General features: G+C 54.1%; 3 protein-coding genes across 18 annotated transcripts; all 3 read left to right on the top strand.

The window, feature by feature from the left end:
- The first annotated feature begins 3,747 nt into the window (after positions 1-3,747).
- Acy3 (aminoacylase 3) lies at positions 3,748-9,768 on the top strand. 14 transcript variants are annotated; one of them, XM_039108219.2, is made up of 8 exons: positions 3,748-3,896; positions 4,175-4,554; positions 5,008-5,203; positions 5,563-5,656; positions 5,761-5,868; positions 5,968-6,077; positions 8,972-9,053; positions 9,545-9,768. In XM_039108219.2, the coding sequence occupies exons 2-8, from the start codon at positions 4,319-4,321 to the stop codon at positions 9,766-9,768; spliced, it is 1,050 nt and encodes a 349-aa protein (XP_038964147.1). In that variant the 5' UTR covers positions 3,748-3,896; positions 4,175-4,318. The 14 variants fall into 14 exon arrangements, with proteins under 14 accessions (XP_038964147.1, XP_038964162.1, XP_006230796.1 ...); XM_039108234.2 differs by having other exon boundaries at positions 5,563-5,626; XM_039108229.2 differs by having other exon boundaries at positions 3,751-3,896; positions 4,219-4,554.
- Positions 9,502-16,599, top strand: Tbx10 (T-box transcription factor 10). Its single transcript, NM_001427044.1, has 8 exons — positions 9,502-9,862; positions 13,404-13,671; positions 13,749-13,850; positions 14,135-14,306; positions 14,923-15,078; positions 15,308-15,375; positions 15,593-15,687; positions 16,046-16,599. The coding sequence occupies exons 2-8, from the start codon at positions 13,520-13,522 to the stop codon at positions 16,333-16,335; spliced, it is 1,035 nt and encodes a 344-aa protein (NP_001413973.1). The 5' UTR covers positions 9,502-9,862; positions 13,404-13,519; the 3' UTR covers positions 16,336-16,599.
- Positions 16,600-17,718: 1,119 nt separating this feature from the next.
- Positions 17,719-19,227, top strand: Nudt8 (nudix hydrolase 8). Of its 3 annotated transcripts, none has more exons than NM_001400850.1 (4): positions 17,719-17,985; positions 18,327-18,459; positions 18,752-18,829; positions 18,920-19,227. In NM_001400850.1, the coding sequence occupies exons 1-4, from the start codon at positions 17,792-17,794 to the stop codon at positions 19,145-19,147; spliced, it is 633 nt and encodes a 210-aa protein (NP_001387779.1). In that variant the 5' UTR covers positions 17,719-17,791; the 3' UTR covers positions 19,148-19,227. The 3 variants fall into 3 exon arrangements, with proteins under 3 accessions (NP_001387779.1, XP_008758411.1, XP_063124199.1); XM_008760189.4 differs by having other exon boundaries at positions 17,724-17,985; positions 18,327-18,504; XM_063268129.1 differs by having other exon boundaries at positions 17,724-17,985; positions 18,752-19,227.
- Positions 19,228-19,331: the final 104 nt, after the last annotated feature.

Consider the following 19,331-nt stretch of genomic DNA (forward strand, 5'->3'; position numbering starts at 1 on the left):
TGGAGTGGCTATAAGTGATTGGCTCATTCAAACATGGCAGTGAGATTACAGCACAGCAGAAGAGTACGTGCTGACTGGGGCGTTCAGGATTTTAGAAGCTGGGGTGTATCAGGGTTTGAAGGACATCTGGTTAAGGTGTGACTCTGAGTAAGCTGGGGGAGATGCCCTTCTGTATCTTTATGGCCTGTCAGGCCTGGCTGTAGGGTGGGCCCCACCCTGCCTGGACAGTGTTTAGTCCTGAGTCTGGATTTTGAAACTTATTTTTTTAATTTTATATTTTTAAACCTTAAATCTGTATAATTTTTCTTTCATAAGGAAGTGGGCTATGCGAGCCATGGGGAGCAAGCCAGTGAGCAGTGTTCCTTCATTACCCTGGCTTCATGTTCCTGCTATCAGGTTCCTGTCTTGAGTTCCTGTCCTGACTTTCTTCAATGATGGATTTGTGTAGACCTGTTAACATTTTCCTTCCAAGTAGCTCCGGTCACAGAGTCTTTATCACAGCCTCAGAAAGCAGGGCGCTGTTACAGCTTCAGCTCCTGATAGGCAGCAGCAAGTTCCAAGTCTTACCTAACGTGGTGCAGAGGCAAAGAACAGAACTGTTCCCTGAGGCTGTGGCTGTGGACCACAGAAGGTTCTCAGTGCCCTCCGGGGGACGACAAAAGGATGTCCCATACTCATCTTCCCCCGGCGTGGCTACTGAAGTTTATTCCTGTCCAAACATCTGTTCTCTAGAAAGCAGAAACAAGAGGACAGAGCCAGCTCTGTCTGCCTGCCATGTCCCCAGTAGCCAGTCAGAGCTGCCCCTGCCTGGTACCTGAATCAAATTAATAAGGCAGATGTGGGAGGGCTGAGGGGAAGAGAACAAAGTCACCCTTCAGCTGCCTCCTCTCTCTCCTTCCTCCCACCTACCCATGCATCCCTCAGGAAGGGGCCAAGTGTCTTCATCTGGGCATCCTCAAACCCAGGTCCTGGCCTGGAGAACTAGTGACTGTGACCTGACCACAAGGCTCCTCGTCAGTCCATACATGGCTGCCTTTCGAGGTCTTCACTTCAGCTACGTTCAAAATGTAAACTTCTCATTCACTGAACCTTTTAGGCCAGCTGGGCCCTCACCCTCCTCTTCTGTGGTGCTGGCTACACTCCCCTCCACACCTCTCCCATATTCCCAGGTCTTTTTCTATACATTTCTTCCCCCCTTCTCCAGATGGAGGCCATATGGTCTTTTGGCTGGTCCCTGGCACAGCCTCACAGGTCTTTCCTTTCCTGGCTTGTTCCCCAGGAAGGGCTTAGCCAACTGTCACTCCCAGCCCTTCGGGGCAAACACCGGGCAGATGCTGTAAGCCCTGAGAGGGAGCTTTTTCCAGAAGAAAGCTGGAGGCTCAGCTACATGACACACACTCTGCCTCCAACGTCATCAAGGGAGTCACTGGCAGGGAGATGGCAGGACATTTGTGAAGGATATACAGAGTTGGGAGTCTCTGTGGAGAAACGCTGGTAAGACAGTGACCAGTGTCACTTCCTGAGGGCTCAGCAGACCAGGTATAGGGAACAAGGCTGTCAGACTTTAATCAAGCTATGACAGGCAGGCCAGAGGAGCTGAGCAGACAAAGGGAGCCATATCCTCATTAGGAGAGGGGAAAACCAGGCCTGGGGCTTCAAAACCACTGGGTTCGTGATTTTCAGGCATGGATTTCAGACCAGAGACCTTCTTGGATCAAGGTTTATGACTTAGAGGTTGGATGGCAGTCGTTTAGTTCTGATGCTTTCTGGACCTCAGTTTCCCTAACTAGAGAGATGTTGGGCTCCAGCCCTCACTCACTGTGAGGGGTTCTTGATCTCACTTATGCCCCACTGCTATCTTGAGCTCAGGGCTGCCTCACCCTCATTTCCCATACACGATCTAAGGCCATGGAACGTGCTGCCTCTCTTTGGGTCTCACTGCTTGTCAGGAGCCAGCTCCTTCCTGGGACTCAGGGGTATAACTCATCAGGACACGCCTAGCTTCTCTTCACAACTGTGTCTGCAGACACACACACACACACACACACACACACACACACACACACACACACACACACACGTGGGAGGGAGAAGGAGAGGAGGAGTGCTAGGACTCTGTGTTTCTATGTAGGCTTCTAGTCCCACTTCCATTCTACAAACCCATAGAAAAAGGAAAAGCTAGACCCAGCTGAGCAAATAAGGCATTTCCCACTGCAGCTTCCCCATAGTTGACCCTCCTGGAAGGAAGGGCCCTGAACCCTCCCCCCCTACCCCACATAAACAGCCGAGTTGTTAAGCAGTTCCTATTTTCAAGGCCCTGGAGAGTCAGCAGCACCCCAGCAGCTGGGGGGCCTTCAGACTGGACACCGGGACTTTGACTGGAGCAGAGCATGGCCCAGGAAGGAGATAGGGCACTCACCTACTCCAAGGCCCTGCCACCAGCAGGGAAGGGCTTGGTCAACAACCCCTGAGAACTGTTGACAAAAGGTTAGGTGACCTTATGAAGGTCTTTGTCCTCTCTCAGCTGAGGCCCCTATATTAAAGGAAGGGTGCCCAGGGCCACACTGCACCACTTCCAGTTCTCTGTAAGGCCAGCTGCCAGGCCTCATGAGAACAAAGGTGAACCACGGTGCTCCATTGTCCCCACACTGACAGTGCCATGGGGTGGGGGAGGGTAAAAGAGCAGACTCAGGCTACAGTGTGATCTAAGCGGCTTTGACAAGGTTACCTAGAGGGCCCCAGCCACCCAGAAACCCCGAACTGTAAGCTTGGTAAGCTTGGACCTACAGCAGGAACAATCTGGTTCCTCCATGACGTCAGGACATGCTGGGACACAGGGCGTGACCTCAGAGCCCACATGCAAACAGTCAGTGGTTTAACTGGATGGGTAAGTGGGCTGCATGGTTCACTGCCTTTTTCTTCACTGACCTCTGAACAGTGCTTGGCTTCTGCCAATGGATAGCTGAGCTCAGTAGGAGGGGCAGCTGTGGGTCAGGGGACCAGGACTTCCCCAGGACCCCACAGAGGCATCAGGGAGAGGAAAGGAACACACTCTGTCTTCCAGGTCCAACTGTCCCCTGTGTTCAGTATACCCTTAGCTACTCTGCCGAGCCTCAGTTTCCATGTCTGTAAACTGGGTCTGAGGGTTATTTCCCAAAGCAGAGCTAACAAAGCTGTTTCAGTTACAGCGTCCTTGAAGGCCATCACAAAGAGTGGACAAAACATTTTGCAGTTTTGTTTGAAGCATCAGTGAGCTATAAGATTTGAACTCCATAGGTCACAGCTTTAAAGAAGTAGGAGGTGGGCCATGTACTGCAAAGACAGTGGCAGGAAAGGAGGCTCCTTTCCCGGTGGTCCCCAAAGTACAGGGCTGCTGTGGCCAAAACCAAGCCACTGCCCACTGCCGTCTGCCTTCAGTAGCCTCAGGGAAAGCGCTTCTCTCCGAGGATCCTAACAGGACACCACGCAGGCCTTGTCTACCCATGTGGGACCAGGCACTGAACCACCGTATTTATTAGTCAGCAAAGCCAAGTCCTTTCTGAGAAGAAGGAGACATGGTTCCTGATCAGGAATCCCTGGGCAAGTGCGACTTCCAGCAGGAGTCCCCAGAGACCCTTGCAAGTAGAACTTTCCCTGTTCCCGGAGGACAAGGAGAGGGCAAGGCTAGGAACCAGCCCCAGAGACTTGGACCCATTAGGCTGAGGGGGAGTAGAGGCGGAGCTTAGGGAGTAGGGGCGTGTCCCTGGGTACTTTGACTGCCTGGCTCTCTGCCCAGCCACCGCCTCCAGTTCTCCGCCAACTTGGCACAAACATTTCCTTCCGGGGGCCTGCAGGCCAATAAATACAGTGGATGCATTGGGCCTGTGGCCTAGGGCAGCCCAGGCTCAAGCCAGCAGGTAAGAGGCCTCGCAGAGGCTCCGGGCCTGTTCAGAGGAGGGTGTAGAGGTGGCCTGGAACCTAGACACTACCATCTATAAAATAGTTCTGTGGTGATGGTGTGGGTGGGAACAGTCTACCTTCTGAATGTCTGAGTCCCCTTCTCAGCTTCGGTCCTGGGAAAGAAAAGTGGGGAGATCAACACCCATCCTCAAAGAACGTTCCTGAAGAGGGACTGAGGTTGCAAGGGGGACAAAAATTTGGCGACTGGCGTCTTAAACTTGGCTTCTGGGTACAGGTGGGTCATAACTGACATCACTAACCAGCTACCTTCACGAGCAGCCTCCTGCCTCAGACTCTTCAGGGCCTGAGAAGCTCACCTACTGTCCAAGCTTCTGGATACTAGGCTCCACGTCTCTTGTGTACTCCTTCCCACACTGAGATGTGCTCCCTGCCTGGGTCCCGGAAGCCCCTGCTCCGTGTGGCTGTGACTGGGGGCACCCATGGGAATGAGATGTGTGGTGTCTACCTGGCCCGGTACTGGTTACAGAACCCAGGGGAGCTGCAGAGACCCAGCTTCTCAGCCATGCCAGTTCTGGCCAACCCAGCAGCCACAGCTGCCTGTCGCCGTTACATAGACCGTGATCTCAACCGCACCTTCACACTCACCTTCCTTGGGTGAGTACCCTCAGCCAGGTTTGCTGGTCCACAGCCAAGTACTAGCATTCCTACAGACTGGCCTCTGTGGCTAGCAAGGCACCTCTGCCTTTTCTTAATGACCAAATGATTTAGAGAGGCCCAGACCCATGTCACCTCTTTCAGGAAATCTACCCTGACTGTAGGCTGGCTCTATCACTGAACCTTAGGCCAGACTCTTACCAGCTGGAGTGAGACACACATGGAGAATAGGACTAACATGTGAGCCTCAGGTTACTGGAGACACAGCAAAAGACTGGGGTGGAGGTGGGACTACATGAAGCATCTGGCCTGGCCAAGAGCAATCAGGGAAGGCTTCTTGTAGGAAGTGGCATCTAGCTACACCCCCCCTCCCCTGCCCAAAAGTGAGAAGTTAGCCAAGGAAAGGAAGACTGCAAAGATGTGGACTGATGTCCCCCATTCCTTTCCCCACAGTTCCACCGCTACCCCCGATGACCCATATGAAGTGAAAAGAGCCCAAGAGTTGAACCAGCTACTGGGTCCCAAAGGCACATGTCAGGCTTTCGACTTTATACTAGACCTGCACAACACCACAGCGAACACTGGGGCCTGTCTCATTTCTGAAGTCTCCCAGAACCCCTTCAACTTGCACCTGTGCCACTACCTACAGGTGGTCCATAGAGGGCAGGGAGGAGGGCAGGGAGGAGGGCAGGGAGGAGGGCAGGGAGGAGGGCAGGGAGGAGGGCAGGGAGGAGGGCAGGGAGGAGGGCAGGGAGGAGGGCAGGGAGGAGGGCAGGGAGGAGGGCAGGGAGGAGGGCAGGGAGGGGACAGAGAGATCAGTGCCACCTCTCTTCCCCGGGGCCTGCCACCTGAGGTACTTCAGACTCACTGTAACCTTCCAAACAAGGAAAAGAGGTGGGTCGGGGCAGGTGACCCTGTGCTTCCTGTCCACTGCTTTTCCCAGCGTCAGTGCCTCAGTTCCCCCTCTCAAGAAGGCCTGGGTCCTGACTGGTCCCTCTCACTCCACAGCTGCAGAACCCGGGGCTGCCCTGCCGCCTTTTCCAGTTTGAGCCACCTGGGACAGAGTCCTACAGTATGGATTCTGTGTCGAAAAATGGAATCTGTGAGCTGAGGGGTGGGGAGGAGAGCAGGGGGTGGAGCTAGAAAGGCTAGAAAAGACCCCTGGGCCTGGGGTGTCTGCCTGACATCTTCTTTCCTGATCCCCAGCTCTGGAGCTGGGCCCCCAGCCTCAGGGCGTGCTGCGGGCTGAACTGTTCTCCCAGATGAGAGCGATGGTGGCCTCCATTCTGGACTTCATCGAACTCTTCAACCAAGGTGAGACTGCCCAGTAGCTTTTAGGGAAACTGAGGTCTGAGGAAAGGGCTGGCTTCTGGAAACCAGAGGAACAAGTGGTCACACACAGCCTCCCCACAGGCATGGAATTCCCCGCCTTTGAGATGGAGGTCTACAAGAACTTGGGCAGCGTGGACTTCCCACGCACCACAGATGGTCACCTGACTGGCACTGTGCACTCTAGGCTGCAGGTCAGTGTGGCAAGGGTTGGGGGGTAAGGGTACCCTGAACACCAGACTGAGCCCCCAGTACCTTGGAATCCTGAGCTGGAAGTAAGCTGGCCCAATCCACACTTGCACCTAGAGCCTCGCCCTGGGTCTGGCATTTGGAGAAGCTTAAATCTTCACTGTGGGATGAGGGAGGCTGGTGGATACTGTCCTCCTTTAACTGGAGAAGCAGAAGGGAGGAGACAAGACCCAAGTCACCTGCTTCGACGTGCAAACGTTCTTTTTCCATGCCTGTGAGCTGACTGTCCGCATGGGGTCGCTGTTAAACAGGGTCTTGTGCAGTCTGGTAGCCTTTTTCTACAGCAGTCTTAGTAGTTTTAATCTTGTTCTTGACATCTGGGAGAGCATCCTAAGCCAGCCCTGCCCACATGCAAATGTTGCATAACATCAGCTATATTGGAGAATCTACCTTAAAAACTATAAACACGCTCTCTATTTTGTCTGAGAAGAGACTGTAAGTATACAAGAATGATTCTGGTGAGAGTATTTCTTGATGGCATCATAGCCATTTTAATTTGCACAGTATGCACCATGATGTTCTTGAAACAGCAAAATCACCCTCGTGACACATTTCTCAGAACTAATCTTGTCTCTAAGCAGTGCTCCTTGGCAAGAGTAGGGTTACCCTCCTGGGGGAGCGTGGGGGCAGAGGTCACAGCCTCAGCAACCTTGGCCTCGGCTCTCCTCCCAGGACCACGACTTTGAGCCGCTGAGGCCTGGTGAACCTATCTTTAAGCTGTTCAGTGGAGAGGATGTACTGTATGAGGGGGACTCTGTTGTATACCCTCTGTTTGTTAATGAGGCCGCCTACTACGAGAAGCGTGTGGCTTTTCTGAAGTCTGAGAAGATCCGGATCTCGGTGCCTGCCCTGCCAGGGCTGACCCCCAGCTCCACCCAGACTCCATAATCCAAGTCATATGCCTACCTAACCTCAGTCTCCCTATCTGAGCAATGGGTCTCAAGACACAGTTCCAAGTCCGGGGTCTCCTGTCTCACTCTGGACACCATGTCCTTTTCCAGACAACTGATCTCATGATATAAAATAGACTGTGCCCCTCAAAAAGTCACGGTTGTTGTTCTTTGCCCAGCATGGATTTTGACTAGGAAGGTGGGTGGAAGAGGGGAGGGGTGCCCACAGGATCGTGCATGGACCTTCATATGTGGGCATACTGAAAGGGAAACTGGGAGAAAGCCAGCTAATGTAACCTTGGGTCTGGGGCCAGTGATAGCCTTCTCTGTGTCTGTGTTTAGTCACACATCCTGGGGATAAAGAAAGATCCTATATGTGAGGGAAGATCTGGAGATGGACTTCCAGGATCTAGGGGTAGGGGAATCCCCAGCCCCTCTACTGGCATGTGCCCATGTAAACGTACACAGCAGTGCTTGTCCATGTTTGTGCCTACCTGTGTTCTTCGAGTATGTGTGTGGTCCCAGGAATCCCGGGCCTGCAGTGTTCTTTTGAGGTGATCCCATGCATAGCTAGGTACATGGCCCGGGTGGCTCAGGGGAGTCAGGATGCAGGTGGGGTGCACCCAGGACAACTGCCCAGCTGCAAGGGCACTGGGAGGAGATGGCCAGGGTTGGGGCAGAAGTCAAGGTCCCTTCACCACAATCACACCACCTTCTCAACCACCCCTCACACCGGCAAGAAGGGACCAGTGAAAGGTCCCAGTGGTGTCCCTTAGTCCTTAACCAGGTGCTCTGCTAGGTAGGCACAGCATTAAAAACTACTCAGGAAAGGTCAGGATCTAGGGCCCAGAGCTCTGCCCTCCCACAGCTGAACTCTCTGGGCCTCTGCAGTCTGGCTGGCTCATTCATCTCCCCGCGGCCATGGCTGCCACGCTGCCTCCTGGTATTGAGCTGTGGGATGAGAAGGTGTGAAGGATATGGGTGCGCCAGGGAGCAGCTGGCAGGCAAGATGGATGAGAGGGCAGTGGGGGGCAACAGGAGCCTGGGGCAGGAGGGAGGACTGCAGGATGGCTTGCCTTGTACAGTGTGCATATGCTCATGTACTGGGCTGTGGGTCCTATCTATGAGACTATACATACAGAAGCCCCACCCACTGTCCTGTCATGGATAAGCCTTTGAGTTCATGAGTGTACATGTAGGAAGCGGCACACACACACACACACACACACACACACACACACACACACACTCAAGGCCCAGCAGAATCCAGGCTGGCTCACTTCTGAGAATCTGGGCTGAAGAGGAGCTGCTAAGACTGGGACAGGATCCCGAAACCTCTCCCTTTTCTCTCCTACTTCCCACTCACCACACTGAATTCTGGGGCAGGAGGTCTGGGGTACACGTCATTGGAGGACACTGGGAGATGCTGGCACCTTTTGACTTGCAGACAGCACCCTTTCTTGCCTGGCTGAGAGCACCAAAGGCAGGGCAGTGTTAGTGTCCAGTGGAGTACGGAACTGTGCAAGGTGTGTGCAAGGTGGGATCCTCCCAACTGCGCGCGCGCGCGCATGTGTGTGTGTTTTGTGTGTGTGTGTGTGTGTGTGTGTGTGTGTGTGTGTGTGTGACATGTTTCCAGCTTCAGACTGGAATCTGAGGGGCATTGAATGGATGGCAGGGAGAGGCAGGGCTATCTGTCACACTCAGACAAAAACACCCCTCCAGCCATGGCTTGTGTCCTGTCCGTTTGCCCCGGCAAAGACCATGGCCTCTATGAACACAGCCTTCTAGCACCAGACTCTGTAGAGGTCTGGATACTCCCTCCCAGGGTGGGCTGAGGTAGCCTGGCCTGCTGGGCTGTTAAGTACAGGCAAGGGATGTTCTCAATGAAGGAAGCATGGGCTTACAGGAAGCCCAACCCCTGGGCAGTGACTACATTTCCCTCAGAACAGATGGGGAAGCTTGGAGGAGGTGCCTTGCAAGGCTGGAGAGGACCAGCTCAGCCTGCCTCGGTGTACTTCCTGGAGACGGCAGGTGACTGTCATGTGAAGGATGACCCCTGCTATGCTACTCTTCAGCTAAGGCTGGATCATCAGATTGTTCACGGAAGTCAGCGACACTGAGACATTGGACTGGCAGGAGAATCTAAATATCTTCCACCCAATCTAGAGCTCTCCCTGCCTCCCTCGTGTCTCCTACCTGTCCATTACAGGGACAAGCTGTAGGCTTGTGGGGATGATACCAGTAGGCTGGGGTCTTAGGCTAGGAGAGAGGGCATCACCTCTGCACTTTGCCCGCATCTGCTGCCTCCCCTTCAGCCCTTCCATCTAGGCAGATCCTGGCCCCTGTGGACACCAGGCTGTCCTCAAGACAGCACCCCGCCCCCCACCTGCAAGGGGCCCATTGATCAGGAATAGCTGGGGGCCTCTTAGCTGGAGAAGGGAGAGAGAACCAGAAGAGGAGGGGGGAGTTTTGCGACGTCACAACCTTCTCACCTGCCCCCTTCCACGTGAGCCCGCCTTTAGAGCCAAACCCAGCCAGTGGCCCAGCTCCAGACACTGCAATCAGAGGTGGTTTGGAGACACCCCCAGAGCATCCTCCAGTGGGCTTTACGAACATCCAGACCAAGAGTCCAGCTCAGGAGGAAAAGCCTCAGCCAGGGATTCGGAGAGAAGACAGAAGGCGATCCAGGAGGGAAGTACTGAGGACTGGGCACGGGTGCATGCTTAAGAGTGAGGTGTGTTGCTGAGCTGAGCACAGGAACCAACCCAGTGTCACTCACTGGCTACCCCTCCCTGGGTGAGGCTGCAGCCTGAACTGAGACCCGGCTGTCTGCATGGCAGGTAGGTATAGGTTCAGGCTGTAGAGGTGACCTCGTAAGTGGATGGGCCATGTAAGAGGCTCCCTGAACTATGGGCTCAGCTCTTGCTGATCTTTCCTAAAGGCCTCAGCTCACTCTCTGTGGGTCAGGGCTGCAGAAGACATGACACAAACCCTGTCTGCACAGGCTCTGTAAGCAGTCCAGTGGCACTGCCTACCTGGTATCATGTTAGACATAAGACACTCCAGCCATCTGTCTCTTTATTACTTATAATTACTGCATGTGCATATTCCTAGACACACATGCATGTGGGTGTGCATGGTGGAGGTGGGTAGCCGTGGAATGTTTGCAGGGGTCAGAGGACAACTTTTGTGAAGCTGGCATTCTCCTGCCATCGCACTGGCTATGAAAATGAAACTCCGGTTGTCTGGCTTTCACCACCTCCATTTAGCCTGCCGAGAGGCCCCTCCACCCCTCCCACCTGTCTCTGCCTCTACCTGTCCAACGGTGTCCTTTGCTCCTGCCTACCAGGGGGCACTGCTGGCAATAGAGATCTTGCCTCCTGTCTCTTGGCCACAAATTCCGTGGATCCTCCCATGTGCAGCCCCTTACTGGAATGCTCACCATAAAGTTTTGGGGTTTTTGTTTTGTTTTGTTTTAATTCTTAACAGGGGTCTCGTGTAGTTGAGGCTTACTTAAATCAATATGTCACTAAGGATGACTTCAGTTTCCAAGCATTGGGAGTACAGACGTGCACCACATCTGACCCAAAAAAACCTTCTTTAAAATCCAATGCTGGGAGCTTGGGGATTTAGCTCAGTGGTAGAGCGCCTGCCTAGCAAGCGCAAGTCCCTGGGTTCGGTCCTCAGCTCTGAAAAAAAGAAAAGAAAAAAAAAATCCAGTGCTGGGCATTGAAACCAAATCCCCGCGCACGCTAGGCAGGTGGTCTATTGCTGAGCTGTGTCCCAGCCGCACCTTTAAACTGTGGGGCGTATACATAAGTGTTCACTACGTTTGAGCGCATAGCTCATGGCCTTAGGACAGTCACGGCTGTGGACTCCTAGCCACAGTCTGCTTAGGTTTAATTTTTTTTTTCATCTTATAAAGCTGAAACTCTCATCCCCACTGAACATTTCTCCTCCTGCTGCCCTGGCAACCACCACTTTTTTCGCCTTCTGTGAATAGAACTCTACGGACCGGCTCTGTGCTTCTGGCCTATCTAACGTAGCAGAATGGTCTCACAGTCTCTCCCCACTGCATCGGAAAGTCCTTTCTTTTGAAGGGTGAATAGTATTCCATTGTGGGATACATTTTCTTTATCTATTTATGTCAGTGGACACTCGATTGCTTCTGCCTTTTGGCTACTGATGCAGTGCTGCCGTGAGGTGGGTATGCAGACACCCGTGTGTGACAATTCTGTGTTTAGTTTCATAAGGAACCTCTGGTTCCAATTTCTCCATAATTTTGCTCACACCTGTTAAGTTCTAGATTTTTTTTTTTTTTTGGTTCTTTTTTTCAGAGCTGGGGACCGAACCCAGGGCCTTGCGCTTCCTAGGTAAGCGCTCTACCACTGAGCTAAATCCCCAGCCCCAAGTTCTAGATTTTTTTATTGTCCTCACAGATACCTTGACGGCTGGCCAGCATCTTACTGAAACTAGTACCTTGGTTTTGTTTGTAGTTTTTGAATCAGAGTCTTGCCTATTCTGTTTACTTGTTAAATTCCCTTTCCTTCCCTTTTGTTTTTATTTATTTATTTTTTTGGAGACAGGGACAGGGAGACAAGGTCTCATGTAGCCCAGACCAGCCTCAACTCACTATGTAGCTGAGAAAAGCCTTGAACTTCTGATCTTCCTGCCTCTACCTCTCACGTGCTGGCATTACAGAATGTGCCACCATGTGGTATATATTTTTAACGTCATGATGGGAATTGAGTCTAGCATTTTGTGCACAGTAGGCAAGTGTCCCCAGCTGGGGGTCATTATTTTGTAAATATTTATTTTATGTGTGCTGGTTAGGTGTCCACTTTATACCAACCAGTCATTTTGGACGTGGGACCCTCACCCAAGGGATTGCTTGCATCGGATTTGGCCTGTGAGCATGTCCTCGGGGCACTTTATTCATTAGTGATTGATGAGGATGCGGCCCACTGGTGTGCGGTGCCATCCCTGGGCAGGTGGTCCCCGATCGTATAACAAAGCAAGCAGAACAAGCCATGAGGAGAAAGCCAGTAAGCAGGCGTCTTCCATGGCCTCTGCCTCAGCTCCTGTCTCCACACTCCTGCTCGAGTTCCTGCCAGACCTCTCTCAATGATGGACTGAGAGTTATAAGCCAAACGAACCCTTGTTCCCCAACATGCTTTCAGTCATGTTTATCAGAACAATAGAAAGTACACTAGTCCAGTGTGTGTGCACACGGAAGTCAGAGGATAAGCAAGGTTGGTTCTCTCCTTCCACAACATAGGTCCTAGGAATTGAAACCAGGTATTCAGGCTTGGCAGCAAGCTTCTATCTCATAGCCCAAGTATTGTTACTTTAAATAAGAGATGGGGGGGGTTGGGGATTTAGCTCAGTGGTAGAGCGCTTGCCTAGCAAACGCAAGGTCCTGGGTTCAGTCCCTAGCTCCGAAAAAAAAGAAAAAGAAAAAAAAAAAAAAAAGAGAGGTAGGGGCGTTTGGAAGCTTTTGGCCAAGATTATGACTGAGACTGTCCAGAACGGGGAGGGGGTGCATACACAGCCACAAATGTCCTAATGCCATGAACTGTATGCTTAAACATGGCTAACATGGTCAGTTTTACACTATGGAAACTCTAGCCACAGTTTGAAGGCTTTGCTGGGGCTATAGCTCAGGTTTCGGTGTCTAGGGAAGATAATTTGTATGATCTGAGAGCTCCCGTCAGCGTCCTTCTCATCAAAGAGCACCAGGCTGCTGGGGCTCCACGGAGCTTCGTGAACTCCTGTCACACACTTCCTGCCCCCTCAGGTGTACACCATCTATAAACCTGCCACCTTAGAGCCTCCTGTGTGTCACATTCTGCTCTCACACATGTGTGTCTGCCCTCTGAGATGGGGAAACTGGGGATCCAAACAACTTGCCCAAGGCCGTGTGGCTGTTTGTCTATAACCACCACCCCCACCAGGAACTTGCTGGCGGAAGGATTTTAAATTAAACACGGTGGCCGTAATCCTAGCATTTGAAAAGCTAAAGCAGGAGGATTCCCTCTAGCTTGTAGCCAGCCCTGGCTACCAAATAGTTGTGGTGACACATGCCTGTCCCTAGCTCCTGGGAAGTGAAGGCAAGAGGATCAGGAGTTCAAGGATATCTGGGGGCTACATAGTGAGTTTGAGGCCAGCCTGGGCTACCTGAGACGATGTCTCACGGAAAAACTAAAGAAGATAAGTTCACAGTAAGGAACTGCACAGTGATGTTGGCTGACATCACTGGGGACAGAAGCCTGGCAGCAGGGGGCCTTCCAGAGGAAGAGGTCACAGACAAAGCCTGAAAGATGAGGCTGAACAGACAGTGGGTCAGGATGATCAGGTCAGGGATTCCTGCTCTCTCCACAGTCTTCCTGTCTGCTGGCCTTGGGGTACTCGCTCCTCCAGAGACCTATCCCCCTCCTGTGAACAGTGCCAGCTAGGAATCCCAGCTGGGGACACCATTCCCCTCAGGCTCCTGCACCATGTCCACAGAAGCCTACGCCATGGCAGAGCCCACTGGGCAGGGCCCCAAGAACCCACGTGTGTCCAGCGTGATGGTGCAGCTGGAGATGAAGCCCCTGTGGGAAGAATTCAACCAGCTGGGCACGGAGATGATTGTCACCAAAGCGGGCAGGTGTGGGCATGGACGATGGGGGCTGGGCCGGGGCTGGGGGGAGGGGCACGGCCAGGCTGAGCACCTCCTTCCCACAGGAGGATGTTCCCAACCTTCCAGGTGAAGATAGTGGGCATGGACACGCTGGCTGACTACGCGCTGCTCATGGACTTCATCCCGTTGGATGACAAGAGATACAGGTAGACCTGGCAAGGAAGCAAGGGGGCTGAGAACAGGAACTTGACCCTGAGGGCAGAGAGGGTGAAGTGGAACCCTTCCGAGTCCATGCCAGCAGGGCCCAGCCTAGAGCAACAGGTCTTAGGCAGAAGAAAGAGGAAATGGGCTATCCTGAGGCATTGAAAAACAAACTGAGCATGACAGGGTGGGGATCAGCATCTTCACCGTCACCTTGGTTAGACATGGCACTGAGTAGGGCAGGGACAGCCCCTGAATTCTCACTCTACTCCCCCACCCACCCACCCAGGTACGCCTTCCACAGCTCCGCTTGGCTGGTGGCGGGCAAGGCTGACCCTGCCACGCCCGGCCGAGTGCACTTCCACCCTGACTCGCCAGCCAAGGGTGCCCAGTGGATGCGGCAGATCGTGTCCTTTGACAAACTCAAGCTGACCAACAACCTGATGGATGACAATGGCCACGTGAGGCACAAGCCACTGGGCTGTCATGGGGAGGAACTGAGCCAGTTGTAGCAGGGTGGGACTGTGATTGTGATAAAGCCTGGAGCTAGAGCTCGAGGGGCTGGTGTGGTGTTTGCATGGAAATCTAAATGAAGGAAGGAAGAGGAGGTGAGAGGGGAAGCAGTTTGAAGGCTAGGGGACCAACTGAGCAAAGGTCCCGAGGCCAGAAAACATGGAGTGAGTTGAGAGACCGACCACAAGGAGACTCCCAGTGGGGCTAGAGTAGACAAGGAAGCGGTAGGTAGGGTGTCCCACAGGGCCAAGTGCCCTGGGTGAGAACCCAGGTTATGGCGGTCAGAGCAGGTGTATGTGTCCTGCCCGGCTGCTGTGTGGAGAACGGGTGGGCATAAGGACGAGGTGTGGAGGCAGGGAGGCCAGCCAGGAGGCAGCTGAGGAGATTGGGTGAGAGACGACCAGTGCTGCTACAAGGTGGTGGGTGGAAACACTGGTCAGGTTCTACAGTTCTGAAGATAAAGCTACAGGTGGATAGTAGGCAAGGAGAGGGTAAAAGAGTCTTGGGCCCAGGGAGTGTGGCTGCACGAGCTCTACCCCTACACTCGGCTCCCCCCTCCCGCAGATCATTCTCAACTCCATGCACCGCTATCAGCCTCGTTTCCATGTGGTCTTCGTGGACCCGCGCAAGGACAGCGCCCGCTATGCCCAGGAAAACTTCAAGTCCTTTGTCTTCATGGAGACCCAGTTCACAGCTGTGACAGCCTATCAGAACCACCGGGTGGGTCGTCCCACAGCTCCCGAAGACCAGCCCAGCTCTGAGGGGTAGAGACTGAGGCTGGAGGTGCCTCTGTCCTTGGACATCTGCCCTCCTGCTGGCACCAGAGATTCTGGGCCAAGGGGGTCTGGGTCCTGCTGACTAGAAGCTCCCAGGGGACAGAGTGGCTAAGTGTGGGCTTCCAGGGCTCAATGGCTGGAGGCCAGTCCACAACTATACTTTCTCTCTGCAGATCACACAGCTGAAAATTGCCAGCAACCCTTTTGCCAAAGGCTTCAGAGAGGCTGACCCGGACTCATGGTATTGTCTCACTCCTGCCTTCTAGCTCTAAGCACAGCTCTGCCCCGCCCCTCCACCCCAAGCAGCTCCTAAGGCCTTCACTCCTGACCTGCTCCATGGTCATGTCCTCTAGTTTGCCCTGGGATCCCCTATCTGACTCTGACTGTAACATCTGGAGTGGGGTGACCAAAACATCTCCCTTGGTTTCCTGCCCCATTCCTGCCTTCCCTATCCTCAGGCCTGCGACACCCCGGCCACTGCTCAGCATCCCTGCCCGGAGTCGTAGCAGCCTTGGTCCCTGCCTGCTTAAGGGCTCTGCAGAACGAGAGAAAGGTGAGGACCCAGCCCAAACACACTGACAGGCACATAGGCCTCCAGGAAGGAGCTACACCATGACCGGCAACATCCTCATCCCCCACCCCTACCTGGGCAGGAAGGCACAGAAGAGAGTGGGGCAGGGACAGGGTTTAGAGCTAAGGAGGGGTGCCTGCTGGGCTTCCTGGAGGAGGTGGATCCTGAGTTGGGCATTGAGACTGGAAGCTCAGCTTGGGACTGGGAGACAGTCGAATAGAGAAGGTAAGGAAGAAAGCTCCGGCAAAGAACAGGGACAAATACTACATAGCCTCAATATCAGGACTGGGCATGTGAGGGGAAATCTGCTGCGGTCCACTCACACCATTTTCTCCCTCAGATACCAGTGGAACTTCAGCTTCCAGACCCAGGACCCCTACTCAGACACACCATCAGCTGCTACCTGCCCCTGATGTCCTGCTGGCCCCTGCCACCTACAGACCCCTCCCTTACCAGAACCTGTACCCAGGATCCCCAAGCCACGCTGGGACCTCAAGAGCCCGGCTGGCACCTTACCCTCTCCCCAACATTAGCACTGCTGGAAATCAGGAAGACCCAACCTTCGCAGCTGGGCTGGGGCTCCTGCCCACCTCTGCCCTGTGCTTGGTGCCTAACCAAGACTCGAAGTGATGGCCAAGTGCTGTGGAAGCCCCTCTACCCTGTGCCCCCCCCTCCTACCCTCCTCTGTAGAGACGTCTCCTAAGGAGAGCAGCACAACTGGAAGCCTGGTCAGCAGTGGTTTCTGCCTAAAAGCCAGTCTGGGGCCTGCCAGCCTCGGAATCAGGTCTACTTCCTACTCAAAAGCCCTGAATCCTGCCCCCCAGCCTCAAGGATGATTCCTCTAAATCCTGCTTCGATTGTCCTTCCCCCACATTAAACTGCTTGGCACCAGCAGTCACAGCACTTCTGTCCACAGGAACTCCCAGACCAGACAGTCCCATCCACTTTATAGATATCCACTTTATAGGTTGGGGTGGGCCCAGAGCACAGGTTGATGGTAACTGACGACACCAGCAAGGCTGGTGCGTCCCCTATTTTGTGCACCCATATAAGGACGAAAGCGGTTCAAAGAGGTTTCTGCTCACAATCACACAGCAAAGTACAGCTGACACTCGTCACTCCATTTAAATGCAATGCTCTAAGGCTCGTCCTGAGGACCAGAGGGAGGCCATCAAAGTGTGCCTAATATGTAGATAGGGATCACATAGACCAAGGTAGAGGATGGGTGTAGACTTGGAGAGCCGATCAAGGCCGGAGGTAAAAGTCCAGATAGATAGGGGTTGAAGTCCTCTCGGTAGAGACTGGTGGGATAAGGCTGAGGAAGGCTGGTGTTCTCCGTTCTCCATGGGTACCTAGGAGCACCGGAGGACTCCAACTCAGCTCCGACTCAGAGCTCTTCCTGTGAGACGTTCTGGAAAGCACGAACACCCACGAAACGAGAGACAAGGAGCCCAGAAGATCTTCAACAGCCAGACATCCCCACTCCCGAACCCGAAGTCAGGACCCATTCAATTCAGGTTACAGAATTCAATTCGGAAACAGAGTTCAAACTACACTGATAGGGAAGTTACGCCCCTGAAAAGAAACTCAAGCGAAGTGGGCCAGCTTTACCTGACACGCTTTCCACCAGCTCTAGGCCAGGTCTTTCCTTTAGGTGGAGCTCTGGTCCCTGTACACAAAACCACTACAGCCCTGGCCTAGCAAGCTCCGCCCCAGATGCCCCAACCCAATCACCTCTGTCGCCCAATAGCAGCAAAACCTGCTTTAAGTCACACCCTCGACGGTCTCCCAGGCTCTGCCTCAGCAGGCCTGGTCTGGAACTCCTCCAAGATCCCACTCCAGCAGGCACTGTCTCGTCCATCTCGGAGGCTCCACCTCTGCAGGCACTGTACCGCCGGACTCTAAGGCTTTGCAAGGGCAGTCCCAAGCCTCCCCGCCTCCCATACCGGGCTCAGAGAAGCCACATCCCTCCGAGGGCACGCCTCCTTCCGGCTCCCACTTAGGTCCCCGCCCAGCGCCGGAGCTTGCGCGCTGCCGCGTCCCCTCACTTGCGGACTGGTGTCACCGTGTCCGGGACGTCTGGGACATGCTGCCTGACTGCCTGTCCGCAGAGGACGAGCAGCGCTGCCGGCAGCTGCTAGCACGGACCACTGCCGGGTTACGCTCGCGGCCCGCCGCGGCCGCAGTGCTTGTGCCGCTGTGCCTGGTGCGCGGGGTCCCGGCGCTGCTCTACACTCTGCGCTCTAGTCGCCTGGTTGGGAGGCACAAAGGGGAAGTCAGGTACGCCGGCTTGCCGACGCACTACCTGTGGCCCGCATATCCCTCTGAATTTTCCCCCTTCATAAATAGGACTCTACCCCTTATTGCAAACTGGAGAGAGACGATCCGGCGCTCCCCTTCTTTGACTTCGCCCTCAGCAAAAATTGAGGACACCGGGGTCGATATCGCACCACTCGGACACCATAGGCAGACATGGGGTGTCTGACCCCCAGCATAGTCTTAGCCAGCTGCCAGACCGTCATGCTGTAATCTGTATCTCCAGTGCCTGTCCCCTTTAATGGCACAGGGAGGTAAATGCCTCCTGATGGCCTGTGGTCCCAAGACTCCCTCTGCTCGTTTAGTTTCCCAGGTGGTAAGTGTGATCCTGGCGACCAAGATGTAATACATACGGCCCTTCGGGAGACTCAGGAGGAGCTGGGCCTAGAGGTGTCCAAGGAGCACGTGTGGGGTGTCCTGCAGCCAGTGTATGACCGGGTGAGCCACCCTCATCCTGTCACACCCAGTACCCCAGGTGACCGGGTAAGCCAGCCCTGCTCAGTTCAGGACAGGGTCCAGGAAGGCTTGCAGGGTAGGCTGCATTGATCTGGGCTCGGATGACAACTGGGAGATTTTGAGTAGTACAGGTAAGGGAAACCTGCGAAGCAGCATGGCAAGAAACCAAGGACTGGAGGGTTTGGCCATGACTACCCAAGGCCTCTGGATGGCAGAGTCGGGTCTGCTTCATAGGTTTGCTCCTCCTGACTGCTCTTTCTCTTCCTACCCCCAGAGAAAGGCAACCATAGTCCCGGTGCTTGCCAATGTGGGCCCACTGGATCTGCAGAGCCTCAGGCCCAACCCTGAGGAGGTGAATGGGGGCTACTGGGGAGCTGGGCTAACCTACCAGGGGATTCACAGGCAGGCCTCTGTCCAGCCCCTCTCTGTCTCCTGTCCACAGGTGGATGAAGTATTTGAGCTGTCTCTGGCCCACTTGCTGCAGACACAGAACCAGGGGTATACCCACTTCTGCCAGGGTGGCCACTTCTGCTACACACTGCCTGTCTTCTTGCATGGACCACACCGTGTCTGGGGCATCTCAGCTGTCATCACTGAGCTCACCCTGAAACTGCTGGCCCCTGGCATCTACCAGCCCTCCCTAGCTGTCCCCGAGTTGCCTAGAGGTTGAGGCCTGCCTGGCCTTTCAGTGCCTCTGCCTTGATTTGGCCAGGCTACTCCAGAACTGATTAAAAGAGTGTTTGACAACTCTGCTCTGGCATCTTCCATGTGGAAAGTGAAACATGGGGCATGGTAGCACACCCTTGCAATTCCAGCATTGGGGAAACAGACAAATGGATCTCTTGGGGCTGCTG

Source organism: Rattus norvegicus, chromosome 1 (assembly GCF_036323735.1).
Source record: "Rattus norvegicus strain BN/NHsdMcwi chromosome 1, GRCr8, whole genome shotgun sequence".
Classification (NCBI taxonomy): domain Eukaryota; kingdom Metazoa; phylum Chordata; class Mammalia; order Rodentia; family Muridae; genus Rattus; species Rattus norvegicus.

Excerpts from the sequence above, each read along its gene's own strand:
- Tbx10 (NM_001427044.1), top strand. The coding sequence starts at position 13,520 with ATGTCCACAGAAGCCTACGCCATGGCAGAGCCCACTGGGCAGGGCCCC. Across the intron at positions 13,672-13,748 it reads ATTGTCACCAAAGCGGGCAG|GAGGATGTTCCCAACCTTCC; the intron begins GTGTGGGCATGG and ends TCCTTCCCACAG. Across the intron at positions 14,307-14,922 it reads TGATGGATGACAATGGCCAC|ATCATTCTCAACTCCATGCA; the intron begins GTGAGGCACAAG and ends CCCCTCCCGCAG.
- Acy3 (XM_039108219.2), top strand. The coding sequence starts at position 4,319 with ATGTGCTCCCTGCCTGGGTCCCGGAAGCCCCTGCTCCGTGTGGCTGTG. Across the intron at positions 5,869-5,967 it reads CATCGAACTCTTCAACCAAG|GCATGGAATTCCCCGCCTTT; the intron begins GTGAGACTGCCC and ends GCCTCCCCACAG. Across the intron at positions 6,078-8,971 it reads CTGTGCACTCTAGGCTGCAG|ATGGGGAAGCTTGGAGGAGG; the intron begins GTCAGTGTGGCA and ends CCCTCAGAACAG.
- Nudt8 (XM_063268129.1), top strand. The coding sequence starts at position 17,792 with ATGCTGCCTGACTGCCTGTCCGCAGAGGACGAGCAGCGCTGCCGGCAG. Across the intron at positions 17,986-18,326 it reads AGGCACAAAGGGGAAGTCAG|TTTCCCAGGTGGTAAGTGTG; the intron begins GTACGCCGGCTT and ends CTGCTCGTTTAG. Across the intron at positions 18,460-18,751 it reads TGCAGCCAGTGTATGACCGG|AGAAAGGCAACCATAGTCCC; the intron begins GTGAGCCACCCT and ends TCCTACCCCCAG.